This window comes from Rhopalosiphum maidis, chromosome 3, assembly GCF_003676215.2.
Source record: "Rhopalosiphum maidis isolate BTI-1 chromosome 3, ASM367621v3, whole genome shotgun sequence".
Lineage (NCBI taxonomy): Eukaryota > Metazoa > Arthropoda > Insecta > Hemiptera > Aphididae > Rhopalosiphum > Rhopalosiphum maidis.
In genome coordinates, this window is record NC_040879.1 from 58,712,714 (window position 1) to 58,732,778 (window position 20,065).

The window sequence follows — 20,065 nt, forward strand, 5'->3', positions numbered from 1 at the left end:
TTGTTGTATACATATATATTAAATTAGTTTTTAAGTATTTAAGCCAAGAAATATTCGGACAATGTCTATAATGAATTGTTTAGCTGTATACATAATTCATTATTAAAATATAATATTAAATGTTGTCAATATCGGGGAGAGGGGTTTGGAGTATTTCCTCCCGTACCAAGAAGACCTGTGCACGTTCATGAATTATATGAATATTATATATTATAATAATTAATTATAATTTCTTATACGTTTCATATATTTGTAATATGTGTTAACGTGTGTGTGTATATGTATTAGAATAATTAATGATTATATTACAAAAAAGTACAAACATATTATTATATTGCATTATATAATACCTATATATACATATCACTATATATTTATGATTGAATAGACCATACAAATTTATACCTAAGAATACTTTTCAAAATAGTTTCAATACCCATTATTTTACGTACTATAGGACTTAGGAGTATTAAATTCTTATTTTAAATGGCAATCACATTTTTTTTCGACATATTCTATAGAATTAAAAAAAATATTTAATTATAGTAGTTGAAAATGTTAAAATTTTAATTTGTTTTGAAAACTTTAAATTTTTCAAAAATAATAGTTGAATAGAAATTTGACACCAAAGGTGTTATTAAATATTACAAATTAAAAATATTATTGAATAAAAAAAAGAGTTTTAAATAAAAAATTGATGAAAATTATCATTAAGAATATCTTGTGAGTGGCGTATATGAAAAAAAATTTTATCGTTATTGAATTCTTGATACCATGATTTTCGTTTTGAACATCAGAATTTTGCTGGTAGTTTTTATGGAGTTTGACCTTAATTAGTGCTAAGAAATAAATATGTATATATACAAATATTATTGCTATAATTATTGTATGTGCTCATTTACAGACTACATGGACATTCATTGACTATTAAATTCATTCACAATAGATTAGGTTAATTTTGACATTTATTATTTTTATTTTCAAAAACGAAAGTTTGTTTAGTTTATTTAACCGTCTTGATATATTATTTATGAAACAATAAATAATAATACAATTTAAATACGAGAACTTAAGTTTAATGAGAGATCATTGACGTAATACTTGTGCATTATATTATACTATACATCTACAGTAGGTCAGTAGGTATAAGGTATAATAATTAACACGAGTTTAAACATTAAACAATAATATTAAAATAATATTATTAAATAATAATATTAAATTATTATATTATTATTATATTATTATAATATTATTATTATTATTATTATTATTATATTATTATTATTATTATTATTATTATTATTATTATTATTATTATTATATTATTTATCAATAATATTTAAGAGCTATATAAACGGTCGTTAAAGTATTGGTAGTTATAGTAATTTATTCTTGTTTACCTCGTTTAAACATTTTTATTTTACTCAAACAATTTTGTAAATTGTTCACATAATTGAATTTTAAAATAATAATTTATAATTATTTTGACTTGTAAAATATCATATTTTTTACACAAATACCTGCCTACAATATTCAGTTAAGTAAAAATAATCTACTGGCATCCTTACATTACAGGCATATTTTGTATAGTTTTCAATATTTCATATTTTTATAATAATATACTCATATGTTCATTTGTATGGACCACTTTTTTTTTTAAATTTTAGTTATTTTTCAATAATTTAAATCAGTACTAAAATGAATTAGACGCTCTATTATGTTTATTTCAGTCACGCCTTTGGTCTGAGAAACTTATAAATTTCATAAATCAATTTACAATAATTTACAAATTAAGTTTATTGACTTATCATTTGTACGTTGTAACTTGAACATGATGAGGAGGTTTGTGAAAATATACCACTTCACAAAAGTTAATTTTATCATTCTTTTAAGCGATGAATTTACATATTCAAAAATCAAATTACATATTGCCATTACATACAAATTAAGCTTTACAACATCACATAAGTACATCAGCAGTAGTGCAACGCTCTACAATACCTATTAATATTTTGTAATGGAGCCATTATATAATACTTAACACACACCAGTAACATATATAAGTAGGTGCCTATAATGTGGTAAGTGAATATATGCATAATATGTAGTGATACGTTACTGATTTTTAATAATTTTAACTACAAGCTAAAATAATGGACAATTGTAAATTCCAATCATGTTACTTTTTTAATTAATTATTTTTTTTTTCAAGTTAATAAGCTAAATTTGAAATCGATAGCATCATCATGAGGTTCAGTTGAACAAGACTTTCTTTTGTTAATTTATAAACTTTTATCAAAAAACAAATACATTTTTTTTGGAAATTTGTCTATATTTCTTTAACCCACGAATATAAAAATGAGTATAATTAATGAAGTGAGATTGAGTAGCTAATTATGTAGGTACAGTACTACAATGAGTACATTGTGCGTAATCTGATGGATATCCCGTATTAATGTCTATTATTGGCTTTATAGTACAAAGTACAAAAATCACATTAAATAAACATATTAGCAAATAACAATAATTAAAAGTAATGATTTGTAATAAGTTGTATTAGAATATGTGTTTTGTAGAACTGTAAAATTAAACGTTATTATTAATATTAATTTCTTTAATTAGTCGTGACAAACAACCTAAACAAACTCAGAGGTCGATGACAATTCAAAAGTCTATAAAAGTTAGCTATTATATTTTCTTAATTAAGTTTTAACTTATTAATTTTATTACATACATTTTATATATTTTTTGTATGCCTTTAATTGTTTTTTTTTTTTTTTTTTTTTTTTTTAATATCGGTGTAACCGGCCTTAGTTATCATTTATTTTTACAGGTCATAAACCGTGCTGGAGAAACTTATATATGCTTCTAGATATTTTTTTTTTTTGGGGGGGGGAGCCTTGTAATTGGGGTGATCAAGTTGAGATGGTTAACGAGTTCTTATAATTAAGGGTATGTAAAATGATACACGGATCCATAAATTAAATAAGGAAGGGATGGCTAAATTAAAAAAATTACTTCAAGGCAATAAAAGTATAGGTATTAGGTTTTAGTTTTGAAATATATTAGGTAGGTACCTATAGTATAAGGGAGGGACTTCAGCCCCCATAGCCTACCTTACATCACCATCAGTTTAAGACCACACCATGCACATTTCACATGTCAATAAAAACTTTTTCATATATGTCTACATTTGGATATTATCAGGCAGGAACAATAAGAACATTTTATACATAATAATATTATATACACATATAATGTAGAAAACAACTTAGGTATGTGGTTATTGTTTTGGTTAAATTAAAATATGCTTAAAAGCAAAATTACTCAAGTGAAATATTGTTATCGCCTTCAAGTCCTAAGCTTGCCATTGTGTCACTGTACTTAACTTTATCTCCATTCAGCTTTAATGTAAATGAGTCTAATTTTATTCCTAACAATTCTTTCAGTTTAATATACAAGATTGACATTTTATCCGTTTTCCTCATCTTTACAATGATTGGACTCTTGGCCTGTCGTGTTATTTTATACGTCACCAATTCTTCTTTACCTAATGCAGTATAGGTTGTACACTTGGGGCTTTCCAAAAATGTAATATCGCCTTCTAAAAATTAAAGCAAAACAATTATTACAAATTATTAAAAAAATGAAAATATAAACTAAAAATGTAACCTACTATTATTTTTAAAAAATTTTAATCTAATCTTTACATTGATAATTTTAGAGAATTAAGTGATAATGATATATCTGTGGTATAAACTAAACAATCTTTTTTAGATTATTTAGGTACAAATTATTTTAATTAAATACTAACAATGTATAATAAAAATATCCATAGTGGCTTAATTAATAGAAAAATAGTTTAAAGCTACTATTAAAAAAAAAAAATAATAAAGTAATAAAGTTTGCATTTGTATTGTCACTATATAATATAATGTTTAGTAGTATCTTCCATTTTAATGGACTAATCAAGTCTTCACTATTATTATTTTTAGGAAAATTAAAATCTTTAAACTGTCTTGAATTTCCACTGTTCAGTCATAAATTGAGGAAAAAACTTTCAAAATTATAGATCATATTCTTATAAAAATTAACAACCTAGCTTAACCTGGTTTGGGATTACACTTAAGTTCTTACAAGTATATTATTAATAAATTAGAACAATTTTCTCAATATAACACCCAGGACTACTATATCTAAATACTTTGTTGCTTGGAAAGTTGGGAAATTTGTCTACAGTAGATTAGCTACATCTCTTTGATATTACTTCTTCCTTAATGAATATTAAATATTGAATACCCTTAATTTAAATAATTATGTTTGTCGTTTATTAATCACTATTTTGATTTTAGAGTTATTTTATAGTTATATTTCTGCCCAAGGTCTATTTGAACTTAAAAATTGTTATTTGGTTAAAAAAAAATATTATAGAAATTATCATTTTATATTTTTTATGATATTTAAAAAACATGGTTAACTATAATGGTATTTTATATTGTTTTGTAAAAGTGTGTGATGTCTTCGTCTAACAAACGTACAACATAGTATAAACGTATAATTATAAAATTATCATAACTCACTTGATACTTAAAATGTCTATATAGTGTATACTATTCAAAATGTTTAAAATATTGCTTTAAAATTGTACAATAGTGTCAATTCACTCTAATTTAAAAAATAACAGTGTAAAATGGATTATTGTTATCATTATATTATTTACTATATTGTACTTTTGTATAGCTAACTGGCATCCTTTTAATATTAAACTATTGTTAAATGATCTAAATGGTAATATTAATAGAGACACATAAATAAATATTAAATTAAAAATTATAATATTACCGATGGCATCTGTTATCTTATATTTTATTGAATCTAGTGTATCTTTTGGTGAAAGAATCCTTTGGTTTCGATATAAACGAACATGTGAAGGATCTACACCTTCTAACTTTGCAATATGTTTGTAAACACTTGACAATGACTGAAACTAATTGTTATACATCATAATAAAAGCAAATAAATAAATACTAATATCAGTTAATAAAAAAAATGTCTTACCATTCTAAGAGGAAACCTATACGTGCCCATTTGTCGCCAATGGACTTTAATATTTATAACACTATTTGCTTGAGCTAAGGCATTTTTGTATTCAGTTTCTTCAATCCATCTCTGTGGCCAATTTGATAAATGTAAATATTTATTGAATAATTTTAAAGAATAGTTATTAAAAAAAAATATTTTAAACTATCAATATATGACTTACATTTATATCTTCAGCAGTCTCTTTTTTTACTTTACTAGAAGTCATTGACCGTTGAAAATCATAATCATTTCCAATATTTTTAAATACTGCTGGTGCTGATATATATTCAGGAGCATTACTACGTCTTAATCTAAAGTAAATCATATAAATAAAAAAAATGTATATTAATTTCATTATAAAATTATACACTTTCATATTGAGTTAAAAATATACCTTTTTGACCGGTGTAAGCCATGTTGATAATTAGGCTGGTAAGATGTACTTGGTATTAAGTAATTGACAGTAGTATTAACAAATGAACTAAAAGTAATAAATAAATATATTTACAAATATTTGTAATATAAGATTTTTAAATATAATATTTTATAAGCATTCATCATTATTTTATTATTTAGCTAATTGTGTAAGCTGTATAATAATTTTTTTTTTAAAAGTAAAAAACTTAATTGGTTGGTACATTAGGCTTTCTAGGCCTTAAATTATTAGAAGGATCTTCTATTAGAACAATAGAAGTTTCATTCATTGAACTTTAAAAATTAAAAATTATTATATGCAGTTCATAATATAAAATACAAAATTTAACATTAAATTATACTTACGTAGTATTAGAGATGATTGGCACTTGTTCATAATTTGCAGGGGGCTTATTTACTTTATTAAGCTTTCCTAAAAAAACATACCAAATTAAAAAAAAAAAACGATTGTTTTTATAATTGTATATAATACTCACATATTTAACAAATAAAAATGTCTTCTATTTTATACTATTTTAATAAATAATAATCAAGAAACAAAATGCCCATGTAAGAACTATTTCAATTAACTATACCTTACCTAATTTCATTATTAGTATGAGATGAAGCATTATATAGTACTATCTAATAGATCGGTAATAAATTCTGTATATGCATACAATTCTTTGTAAAATAGTTTATATTGAAGATTACGTATGTAAAAATAATGAAAATAATTTTAGATTGAGGTGAATACAGCCACATAGATGAACATACATTATATGTTTGCGTTTATCATTACTAGTTTTATGTTGTTAGCATTAATGTTAAAGCGCATCGGCCTATTATTGGGCCGAGCTTGGATAAGAATATAAATATTAACTAGGGTCTAGGGCATAACGTAGAGTTTTATTGATATTCAAATTTTAAAATGAGTATACCTTTAGTATGGAGGCACACATTTTGCATCTATTAAACGATTCAGATATACATCTCTTAATCTTAATTAAGTTTAGCCTTATGTGAAAAAAACTGTTATTAATGTTATTAATAGCTAATAGGGCTCGAAAGTTGATAAACTTAAAAATATTAAAAAGTGACCTAAAAAAATTAATTTTTTAAATTAATAAAAATATATTTTGTTTTAAATTGTACTCTATTTTACTATAAAATTCTATATACATTTGTCAAAGCTTACAAATTACTCAAAATATGACGTACAAATTACTACCAATATCCTTAAAAATTAAATTAAAAAATGTTCGGCATTTTAAAAATATTACAAAACATAATAAAATTTAGTTATAATAATATTCATTACAACACGACAACGAAGACTGTATTTGGTGAGATAAAATCGGATAGGTCCGTGATAATTTCAAAGTTCTATGTAAGTTATCGGCATAATGATAAGAAGTTAACTAATGTGAAATTAGAAAAAATGACTAAAAATGTGGGAAAATGACCTAAAAATGTCAAAAATATTACTTAAAAAGTAATAAACATAAAAAAATTAAAAAAAAAAAATGCAAAATGCATCAACTTACGAGCTCTAATAACTTATTATATTCATATGTTGTATTTATGTTATATTATATATTATGTATCTACTAAATTGTAAAAATCCCGTTGGCGTCAGTTTTAATAATAATAAAAAAATTGGTCAATTTACACTAATTTTAAGTCTAACAAAACTGAATTTGGTATGTTGTTGGATTATTATATGACAGAAACATAACAAACAGGTTAGATATCCTCTGATATACACTCGACAATAATACCGGTGCATCCCAAACGGCTCCCGTCCATTGTTTGCTTATTTCAAAACGGTTCCCGTCGAAAAAGGTGTTACGAACAGGTAAATTCCCAAACTGCTAACGGTAATACTAATTTGAGTTTTTCAAAGTCTCTGGCATAAGTAAACGAGTTTTATGAAGAAAAAAAACTGGAGCTAATTGCGCAAATAATTTACGAGTTTTCATTAAACAAAATAACACGCATTGAGTTTATAAAAAAATTATGCCAAAAAAATTTACCAACAATTTAAATTTTTTATTTTTTTGAATATTTTATATACACACGTTTTACGTTTTTTTAACTTATTCTTAATTGAATTCACAATAACGCAATAATATAATATGCTTTTTCATATAATTTTTATACATTTAAAATATTACTTTAAAATATTAATACATAAATAATAATTTCATATTAAAAAAGAATTTGTGTTGTAAAAAACCGGAGCCGTTTGGGAAATTACCTGTTCGTAAAACCTTTTTTGACGGGAGGCGTTAACGAATTTACCTTTTTTTAAAACGGGAGCCGAATGAGCTATGTTCATTAATACCTATAAGCACATAAATATTTAATAATAGACACTCACTTAGATATCTTAAACGGAAATCAAAAGGCTCCAAGCCTTTGTTATAATATAAATCCTTGGTGTGTTTGTGCATTTCTGTAACTATAGCCTATAAAGGTAATAAAATATAACAAAATTAATTATTATTTTTAATACTTCGGAAAGTCATTCCGCATACATCGGCGGTTGTTTAAAAAATGAAAAACAATACAATTTATTTAGATATAAAAAAAAATTTTAACATACCTTTAAATTTAACGTAAAATAAATTAACAAAGCAGTCTGTTGTAGGGAATGCTCTCTCAAATGATTCCAAGACCGACTGCAATGCGTTGTCAACGATAACTGTCGACTATTGAGTAAGGGCTGTGATTACTGAACAGGTCGACACCGGAATACTGGATCATCCCACCACGGCATTAGCAGGAATGTCGCGGTGGGAGACTTCAACGTATATTTGATATTCTTATCCTTATAATATATATAAAAGAACAGGTCATTTTTATGTTCCCATTTCGTGACGACGCTATTTAACTTTTTTCCAATTTTTTTTTCACAGAGTTGTTCCAAATACCTTCCTGATTTCCTTATAAAAATAATTTTTTTTTGTTTAAAACACAACAATGCGTGTTGATTCAAGAATTTCATTTCAAACTACACACGAGCGAAGCCGGGTAATTCTGCAGCTAGTATAATATAATATATTTTATATAAATAGTTTGTTTATAAAATGAGCGTCCACGAATGTCGTGATAAACAAAAACGTGGCTATATTATTTTCGTCGTTAACATATTGTTATCGGTAATAAATTTGTAATATGTTAATTTAATAAGATACACTTAATAATTTTACAGTTTTCAACGTTAGTCATGATTACTAATTAAGTAAATACATTTAAAAAATAAAAGAGAAATTATTTAGTTTTTTTTTTTGTAAATGTTTACGTTTCAACAAGTTAGATAAAAAGTAGTAGTAGGAAAAAAAGTCTCGGGGGAAAAAGGTACAAATCAGAATATTTTAAATAAAACTTATATAATCACTCTGTATAATATGTAGTTTGATGTGAAAAACCAAAAATAAAATGATAAAATCTATACTATTCATTTAATATTATACATTTATAGACTTAAAGTTTATACCTAATTTATGTTAAGTTGCTGTGTAAACCCGTAGAAAAAATGATGATAAAGTTAATAAAAACGATAATTTTTGGTTTTTGGTTTTTAGTTTTTATCTACAGGATCAGTAGTAGATTGACACACACACACACACACACACACACACACACACACACACACACGCACACATAAATATATATAATATATATTATAGGCCATTATTTAAATACATATACAGTATACACGTCATGTACAGGTGATTGATTGTTAACGAATAATTGACAGATCACATAACGTCGTGTTCGGCTACATACTAGTTACGGTCACACCAATAGTAGGTAAGTCATATAAAAGTTTCGGTTTCTGAAATTTTAGGTTATAATATCTAAGTTGCGGTCACAGAAAAGACTATATAAGGTTCACAGTGATAAGCAATTTAAAATTTAAATGAAGTATTAGTAGTAATATAATTTGAATGTGAGGAATTAAAAAAATGTAATTTTAAATTTGTAGCCCATAATTCTTAAGTAGTACAATTTGGAATTTTTCGTTCTATGTATAAGTTTCATGTTTTTTTATTGGAGTTGACTTTAGAGCTATCAATTACCATTCGATATAATTTTATATTGTATAGTATGTATGTTTTTATAGTTATTTAAAATAATTATCAAGCGTCGCCATAATTAATTACGATAAACATATTAAACGATAATTATAATACTAAAGTCGTAAAAAATACTACGAGTCGTTTTAATACATCTGCAATTGTTTCATATTTGTATGTTGAACTAATAACTATCGTAATTTATTTGTAAGAATGTAATAGTTCTGCCTTATACTGTTATACTTCAACACTGCATCAATGCCGCTGGTTTTGATATAAAAATAATGCATGGAAGCAGACTACCGCCAGGGCCATATTTACTATTAAGCACGATAGACAACTGCCCGTTATTAAAAGGCCTCGGATTTTTATGAACTTTATTTTTTTTAAGTACTACTTTTATAATATAAAATAAATATAAGAAACATATAATATTTCAAAAAAATAAAATAATTAATCCTTATGAGCGTAAAATGTAAATGAAATTAATAGGTACAATAAATCCGTAGTCTGTAGAGGTAAAAAAGTGTATAACATTATAATTATGTTTGTGAAAATGTATAAGAAGGTAAATACCAAATTGTAATAAACTATTATTTTGTTTTATACAGCTCATTTGTGGAGGGGGAGGGCTATATGACTATATATACACTACTATACGACAATAAGGAGCCACATGTTTTATTTTGCCTAACGCCACAAAATGCCTAAATCAAGCCCTGACTACAGCATTTGTTTGTTAAATTCAAATTATGTGTCAAACTGATATTTTAAAATACTACATCAGTCTAAAATGTCAACGGATAATATTATTTGGATTAAAGATATAGACACAATTAAATAACGATTACAATAGCATAACGTTTCTCTATCAATGATTCACTGTTTAGACATACAATTTTTGTTTAAATTAGTCATAAAATATATTGTTAGAAAAAGGATATGGTCATTGATCGGCTGTGTTTTCTTACTATATCTATCGTCACTGAATAGGTCACGATAATGATTGTTGACTAATAGCTGATATTGAGTTCAATTTTGATTGAGTGATAAACTGTTGAATAGAAAAAAATAACGCTGAGCGGAAATGTACTTTCAACCTATGTCATAAACTTATAAAGGATATTATATTTTTATTTATATTGCTATTAGTTGCTACTATAGTAAATATTTAAAAAAATGTATAGTGTCAACTGCCAAGTTAATAATAATGTACGTAGAGGTATGAAAAGTGTCTGCGTGGACAATTTTTTTTTGGAATAACAATAAAACTACGTTTAAATAATATATTAATAATATTAAAAATTAAAATAAGTTTCTAGGTTTCCGTAAGGACAACTATAATAAAAAATCTTTTATTTTACTCCAAGACAAAAGTATTAAATCATACGTAAATAAATCGAGAATAATTAAAAAAAATTAGACATTTCAATAGCATAAAAATATATCAAATATTTTGAAAATTATAGCCTAATATCTAAAGTAAATGCTTAAATTAATATTTTATTGAAAATTTCAAGTCTCTAAGGTCATTAAAACTTTAATTAAAACCAAAAAAACTAAAATCGATCTTTCCGAAAATTGGTTTATCGTATTAACTATATGTATATCCTACAAATTTCTCGATGTACACGTAACCTTACGATAAAACGTAAAAAACGAATTTTATATTATTGGTAGTTTAACTTAAAAAAAAAATTAATACAGTAACAGTATATTAATATTAGCAGCTTATATTTTAAACGTATAAATATATAATAATTTAATAAACATCCAACGGTTAAGTATATTGTCACTAGTACAGAAGAAATCGAGCTCCCCTAATATCCAATGTTGTTATTGTTAAAGACAAATTTAAAGTTTAATTTACGAAAGTACGTATACCTACTTATTGAATTTCTATTCATGTGGTGGACCACGATAAATACACGACTGTATCCTATTCGTACAGATGTGTACAGTACATAAAATATTTACACTATATATTACGGACAATACGGTGTATAACATTTTTGATTTCATGAAAACTTGTGTGAACAATAACGAACGTATATATAGCGGACGGACGGGATACGAATATTTTTGCACAGTGGCGATTATAAGGGAAGATCTCGTATAAGCAACAATTGTCGGTCGTATACTCGTTTGTTTATCGTTTGCCCAAATATTGACAGACGACAAACCATACTAATAATGAAAAAGAACACATATAATATATGAGCAGTTAAAATGTGTTTGTATTCTTTGTATGCACTACATGTCTATACATATTATGAAAATAACTACTGTCCGCTGACGCGCGTGCGTCTAATCTAATGCTAATATAACTATATTAAAATATTCCTTAGAACAATTTAAATTTTCGACTTAAAAGAGGCTGGTTAAATACGATAAATTTTGTTGGTTCCTTGGGTCCACAACTCTAATTCTATAATTTATAATTTATATGGTAGAAACTAGTTCAATTGTATTAATACAATCACGAATCTCACATGATTAACTGACGGTGTTACATTATACCACAATAGATCTATTGAATTTATGGCAAACATTTTTTCAAAAAATGTATTTACGATATTGAAAATATTTTTATTAGATATAACTAGAGCGCGGATTTCTACGCAATTGCATATTTTTTTCCTTTTAATATTTTTGGACTTTTGTCAGTTATCTCCACGAACCATCATAATTTGAATCTAATGATGAATTATTTTTTTGCATATTTCTGCATAGTTAAAGGTTATTGCATATTGAAGCGAAAATTTAAAAAAATGTATAAATTAATACTTTGTCAAGTAGAAAAATTAAAACTAAATTTCATAGTCACTAAATAATAGTTTATATATTATATATTTAGTTATATGATAAATAATCGATTACGACGTAAACTTCAAATATGCCTCAATAACTTCGGTTGACGTCGAACGTTTGTTCTCAGTCTTTAATAATATGTTAATCATGTTAATCATCAATGTTAAATGCCAACAGTCGAACGTGTATATAAATATTGTAGGCACTATAGTCACTACTCCCTCGAAATTCAAAATAAATGCTTAAATAAAACATTCAAAACGACTAAGATACTAATTACATATTATTATAAAATCGTATTAATCGCATTAAAGTAAAACCAAAGTACGAGGTTAGTATACCTAACATACAACAATAATTATTATTACTATAAATCATTAATAACATATTATTATTTAACATACAATAGGTAGGTACAATTTTATTTTACAAACATTCTTGTATCAGTTCAGAAAAGCTATTATTTAGAAAACCTAATAAAAATTAACATTAATACCTATTATATTTAAGTTATGGTAATCGACATGCATTGTAAGGTCTTAACATAGTTGCTTTTTTATTTTTAGTGAAATTATTTATTGTTGACTGTTGTTATATTTGTTAAAGTTAATGCAATGTGGTAGGTAAATAATATGGTGAAAATCCAAAAATAAAAATGTTAAACGTGGTATTTAGAGTAAAAAAATACTCAAGGGACGTTATTCGTGGGTAGGTATAGCTAATGATCAGCCACCACACATATTATTTTACATACCTTCGCAGCATTGCCACAAACGAAAATACAAATAGACAATAGTACATAATATTTTTTAAATATCACGTAGCTACACGCAGTGGTGGATTTAGCGTCAGGCAAAGTAGCCAGTTGCCTAGGACGGTAATTTCAGGCCAATATTTTATTGAGAATACTAGGTTTTTTTTTGATTTTCTAATGTAGGGTGATTACTCTGAATGATGGCAAATACAAATGTTTAATATTTAAATATAACATATTCTTGTTAATATAATTAACATTTCTTCTTTATTTTATAATACATAACAATAAACTATAAACGTCCAAGTAAATTATCGAACGACTGCCAGAAAGTATATCTAATATCTAAATACAAACTATAGATATCATATTTCGTTATTTTGTTTTTTTTACTAATTCGTAAAAATTATCAATAATCGGTCGTGGATCGTTCGATCACATGACGCACTCACTACACGCACAATACATACATAAATGATATTTTTTGTACGAATACGGGTGACGATCGGTTCGTATTGGAACGATAATTTAATTATAAACCAGTCGCTGTGAATATTCTTATACAATATATTCGTACAAACTAAAAGCAAGACGCAAACAAATTAAATAGTTTACTTTTTTTTACATTATTTTTTCTCATTATTTGTATGTTGTATAATAAAAAGTATGAATTTTTAAATTTGATTATTTGCTATTGTTTTTTATAATAATATAATTTAAATTTGATTGGACACGTTAGTTTGTTGAAGGAACTTAAATATATCTATATAATAATTATATTTAATTGGTAGAGCAAATTTATTCAAAAACATGGTGATACATTATATTTTAATAAAAATATTGTATTGGTACTATATTTACTTGATTAGAACAGTTTATTAACATAACCAATAGTTATTGTTTAGTATCAGTATTTATGATTTATTTTTTTTGAGTAGTTTTGTTAAATAAGTACTTAAAAATATGTTTTCTCGTTAATAAGTTTAATGGAGCGGCAAAATAAAATTTGCCTAGGGGCGGTAATTGTGTAAATCCGTCTCTGGTTACACGGTTGATCGTTATATTACGCATATTTTTCTATTAATTAGCTATTTCAACAATATATATATATTCTATTTTTTAATTTGTCTATTTTTAATATTTAATCATAGTGAATCATACGCGTTTTATAGCTCGTTTTGTAGCTCTTTTTTTTAATAACTGTTTCTAATACGTATACTAATTACGAATAATAATTTAAATGGTTATACTTTAGTAAATAATATGTATAATATTATGTTTTTTGTTTTCTAGAGGGAACATCTTGTATCTGCGTGTGTTGTCTCTGTTTAATTAATGGCATTAATGCATATCAAACTAAAACGTATACTTTTGTGCTGTATGTTAAATATTAGAGTAAATTGACGTTAGGTTATCAAACTCACGGGTAAGAATACTTTTTATACTCTTTTCTTGGTTTTTCGCCATATTATCATTTTTAAATAATTTATTAGTATGTGATATAATACAATTTAAAAATTCTTATAAGTCGCTTAAAAAATTAAAATATTGTAAAAAACCAATGAGAGGACAAAGACAATATTTGTATATGTAATGTGATATTTTGTATAGTTTTAAATTGGTTATTTATATATTATTTGGTACTGTTACGAGAAATTCGTAAGACCTTGAGTATTGTGATCGGAGTTAGTAGCAGAGCAATTTACTTTTCATTCTTAAACTGATAAACTAATATTTTATAATACATTCAATAGGTAATCATTTTAAGTCATAAGTTAAATCGAATAAAATACAGTCGACGAAAAATAACAGAAACTGTATAGTGATAATGACGAGTGCGGAGTGTTACGATATTAATAAATGATTATGATATATGAAAATAAAAAGAAACTATTATTTTTTATTAAATAACCTAAACTGTTGTACCTACAGAAAACAAAAGGTGACGTCTCGTTGAACATGCAAATATTAAAAGCATTATCGTTCATAAATCGTTAAGAAGCCACTACACCAACATTTGTTTTTTTTGTCTATCTCCCACATAATATAAGAACAAAAATCTTCTATATTTCCACGATTACTAGTTACTGGTTTAATTTAGAGCAAATAGACACATATTAACCTATTATATATTTTATACAGAAGAAGAATTCCTGTACATTGACCGGATAGATTTTAAATATTTACATTTTTGAATAAGTTATTAATGGTTAAAAATAATCAAAATAATTTTAAATTAAAACATGCTTATATTTATAAAAAATGTAAATATGTAATAATAATGACAATAATGTATCCGGTCAATGCACAAGAATATTCTTCTTCATAAAATATTTAATAGGTGCCTTTGTCCTAAATTGAACTAGAGAGTGGTAATCGCGAAAATACAAAATATCTTTGTTCCTATATTATGTGTAATGTTTAAAAAAAAAATCAAAAATTGGAATGTGGTAAAGTACAATTTGTTCTTCTATGACATGGTTCGTCAAACAATCGATTGCAATCGAATGATCGACTTTTCTAGAAATATAAGTCGTTCGTAATAAAAATTAATTTTACCATTATCGATCGATCACATAATGAATAATCGGATAATTCAAATTGCTAGATTGTATTTTAAAATCTGTCGATCGACTCGATGGTGATATACTAGTCTGGGTAGTTAATTACCTATAGTAAATTACAACTCGACTTCACATTTATGAGCAAAGTGTGAATACTCGAATACTTTTGTTACTGCGTTTTGTGTTCAATAGGAATTTTAAATTTTAAAAACAGTAAAATAAATGAAAATAATGAATTGGTGTATTAGAAAATTGTGCATATAAATTCAATAATATGCCGGGAAAAATATAAAAATACTGAATAGATAATAAAATATGCCGTAATCTTCAAATCTCCAAAATATGTAAAATAAAAATAGTACATTTTTAATCTTCAATAAGTAAAATAGATCTCATAATACTAGAATTTGATATGGCATAAGCATGGCACAATACATACATAATAAAATAAAATAAATATATTAGGTAATGAAAATAATTAAATAAATATCTAATATTATAATTAACACATTTTTTTTCATAATTTTATTTTTAAACAAAAGTTTAGAAAATCGATTAGAGCTCTTTCCGATAGTATCAATTACATTTTAAAACTTCATTGAATAATGATTATTGATACTAATGCTTCCATTGTTTCTTGGGAAACAATTTATCATAACTTTCTTTTAATTTTAAAAATGATCTCTCACAAGTAACTTGGGTAGGTACTGGTTAACGGTAATACAATATTATTTATATGCTATATGCCTATGTAGTATGTATTGTTAAAACAACTCATTTTGAACTATATTATGTACAACATTGATAACATACCTGAAACAAGTAAACAATTATTAAATGTTTAACAATTATTGTATAAATCAAAAAATGAAATGGGTCTCGGTTTTTAAACTTAGTTCATGTTCTTAATTAAGAGGTTGAGTCTTCAGTTAAAAATGTGTTAATGTTTATTTAAAAGTATTTGTAATAGAATTAAATTGTTAAGTGGGTTGTTGTAATTCGTTATTCGTTATATGTAAATGTATTTCTATCAATAATTGTTAGAAGTGAAAGTTCTAGTAACACATCTGCAGGTATTTATTCGTTGATAGTTTGTAGAGCTAAACATTTTTGAATTCAAACAAATGTAATCAAGTAGTAATTTTAAATTACTTATAAATCGATTATCTAAATCGACAAGATAATAAAATAAATAACAAGGTATGCTGACAACTACAACCTCATTGAACGTTTAATTGTAGTTTTTTATTTATATATATATATTTTTACTATCAGATAATACATTAATATTGTCTTAGTATATAAGGCACTAAAAGTATACGGTCTGCTTTAACTTCGTGAAACGTACAATTTTTCTTAGAGATAATATTATTTTATTTTATAAACTATAAAACTAAAAATTGATAAAGTGCTCTCGCAGACACCAAAATTGGTTTCTTCATTTTTGAAAAATATAAGATGGAATTATAAGAATTTACCTATTTAAATGCTGTGTGTTGAATAAACCAAATTTTTAAATAATTATTAAAAAATAAAAAACAACAAAGAAGTTTAAAATGTTTAATTTTAACAAATTTAATTGATTGGAATCCAAGTTACAACTCATAAATATTGTGTAGAAATAAATTTTATCAATGGAAAATATTCAATTAATACATATACATTATTATTATTTCACTAGATATTGTATTCATTGTATTGCACAAGTTGATTCAAAAAAATCTTACTTGTTGATATGTTAATAGATATAAAAGAATTTAAGTATATACTATTAGTTACCAATATACTTATTGTGTTTGCTTAATTTTAACAGGATATACTACTTACTATGTACTCTCTGAATTAACTTTTTCAATTATCATAAATGAACCATAGAAAATAGTTTAGTCAAAATTATCAAATATTAACTTTTTAAAATAAAATAAAGTTTATTAACTTTGTAACAACTGCTATTAAATCTAGATATTTTCTTTTTCATATTCGGTAGGTACCTACAATTTAACATTAATATAATAGAATAGTTTACAAAAAAATAAATAATTTCTCAATGGAAATCTAGATAAAAAGTTTTCAATTATTTATCTTCATCTATATTCTATATACTTAAAGAACTTATTTTTATACAAAACTAGTTAAATATTTATAGACTGGTTAAGACTCAGTATCTATTTTTTTTTTCAAAAAATATGTGTGGAATACTTATAGATCATAGATTTTAAATAAGACTATTTTTAGGGTAAAAAGTATATTGTAGAATGAATTTATGATAATTATTATTTAGATAAAATTTTCACAAAATCTTTCATGGCCTTCTAAATATTAAATAAGACAATTATTACAATTTATTAAAAAATGAAAATATAACCTTTTATTGTTTAAATTTTTAAATCTAATCTTTACAATAATAATTTAAAAAAATATAGTGATAATAATATATCAAATGGTATATTCTAAACAATCTTTTCTAGATTATTTAGGTAGGTACAAATCAACTTAATTTAATGCTAACTATGTATAATAAAAATATTCATGTTGGCTTTATTAATGAAAAAATAGATTAAAGCTATTTAATCAAAAAAAAAAAAAAATTTAATAATAATTAATTATAAAAGTTTGTATTCTGTATTGTCACTATATTGTATAACACAGCGTTAAATAGTATCTTACATTTTAACTGGTTAATCAAGTATTTACTGTTATTATTTTTAGGAAAAAATTTTAAATCTTAAAATTGTCTTGAATGTCCAGTCATAAATTAAGGAAAAAAACCATCACAATTCTAGATCATATTCTCATAAAAATTAACAACCTAGCTTAACCCGATTTGGGATTACACTACTAGAAGTACTTAGGTACTTATAAGTATACTATTAATAAATCAGCACAATTTTTCAAGATAACACACTGAACTACTATATCTACATACTTTGCTGTTTGGAAAGTTGAAAGATTTGTCTGCAGTAGATTAGCTATGTCTCTTTGATATTGCTTCTTCTATAACCAATATTAAAATAAATATTGAATACCCTTAATTAATAACTATTTTGATTTTAGAGTTATATTTCTGCCTGAAGTCTATTTGAATTTAAAATTGTAATTTGGTTAAAAAAAATATTATATAAATGTTCACTTTCATAATTTTTATGACATTATCCAAAACACATGGGTTATTCATTTTATACTATTTTGTAAATGTGCGTGATGTATTTGTCTTACAAACGTACAACATACTATAATTATAAACTTATCATAACTCACTTCATACTTAAAATGTCTATAGAAGCTTCAAAATGCTTAAACTATTGCTTTTAAATTGTATAATAAGTGTCAATTCACTCTAATTTAAAAAACAATGTAAAATAGATTATTGTGAACATAATATTTTCTATATTGTACTTTTGTAAGACAGACATCATCTTAATATTTAGCTATTCTAAATGGTAACATTGACAGTTGCAGATAAATATACATACAATTTTAAATTATAATATTACCAATGACATCTGTTGATCTGTTTCTTTATAATTGATTGAATCTGGTGTATCTTGGACCTTGGTGAAAGAATCCTTTAGTGTAGAAATAAACAAACACGTGAAGGATCTATACCTTCTAATTTTACAAAATATTCGTAAACACTTGAAATTGACTGAAACTAATTATTATACATTATAATATAAGCAAATATATATATATTAATAAAAGTTAACAAAAAAAAAGTCTTACCCGTTTAAGAGGAAACTTATACGTGTGATTTTGTTGCCAATAGACTTTAATATTTTTGTAAAAAATAGAACATATGCTTTTTCATAAATGTCCACATCAATGACGGATTGGAATTTCGAACCAGAAAATTCAATATTTAGATTTAAGAGTGGGGAGGGAGGCTATGTAACAGACTTGTAGCCTTTTGGCTTTTGGCCTGTGTGTCACTACTGTCACTATAATATGAAAGTTAGGCCGTTAGGCAACACTGCCGTAGAGAATAATATTATTGTGCAGCAATAGCATTATCTCAACGGTTCCCAAACTTTTTCTTCTTACGGCGATCATATGGCACTGGATTTTTCTCATGGCGCCCCTGATCAAACCGATGACCATTTTTTTAAATAAAATAATGAATAGAATATTTTAAATGTATTCTTGGATAACATAACGATTAGCGTTACAGCGCACACTTTATGAACCGCTGCGTTATATGATATCGGTTATTAAAGTCCATTAAAACCAACGCCTCACATCGTTTGTATAGAATGTACATAAAATGCGTACCAAGACAGGTAAACGTGTTAGTTTGTAATTTGTACCAAAAGTTAATATTAATTAATACAGTTAATAAAAACGGTTCCTTAAGT

The 20,065-nt window shown here is 24.9% G+C and overlaps 1 protein-coding gene across 1 annotated transcript; it reads right to left on the reverse strand.

Moving 5' to 3' along the window:
- Positions 1-3,326: 3,326 nt before the first annotated feature.
- On the reverse strand, positions 3,327-19,811 carry LOC113557558. The gene is made up of 8 exons (XM_026963137.1): positions 19,755-19,811; positions 19,208-19,279; positions 18,640-18,707; positions 5,480-5,566; positions 5,267-5,396; positions 5,062-5,190; positions 4,846-4,990; positions 3,327-3,607 (listed from the first exon to the last, which is right to left on the reverse strand). Exons 1-8 carry the CDS (start codon positions 19,809-19,811, stop codon positions 3,327-3,329), a joined length of 969 nt encoding a protein of 322 aa, XP_026818938.1.
- Between the last annotated feature and the right edge of the window lie 254 nt (positions 19,812-20,065).

Coding starts and splice junctions, on each gene's coding strand:
- LOC113557558 (XM_026963137.1), bottom strand. CDS start 19,811: ATGGTCATCGGTTTGATCAGGGGCGCCATGAGAAAAATCCAGTGCCAT. Junction 18,708..19,207: donor CAGATCAACAGATGTCATTG/GTAATATTATAA, acceptor TATTGGTTATAG/AAGAAGCAATATCAAAGAGA. Junction 5,397..5,479: donor GGCTTACACCGGTCAAAAAG/GTATATTTTTAA, acceptor GATTTACTTTAG/ATTAAGACGTAGTAATGCTC.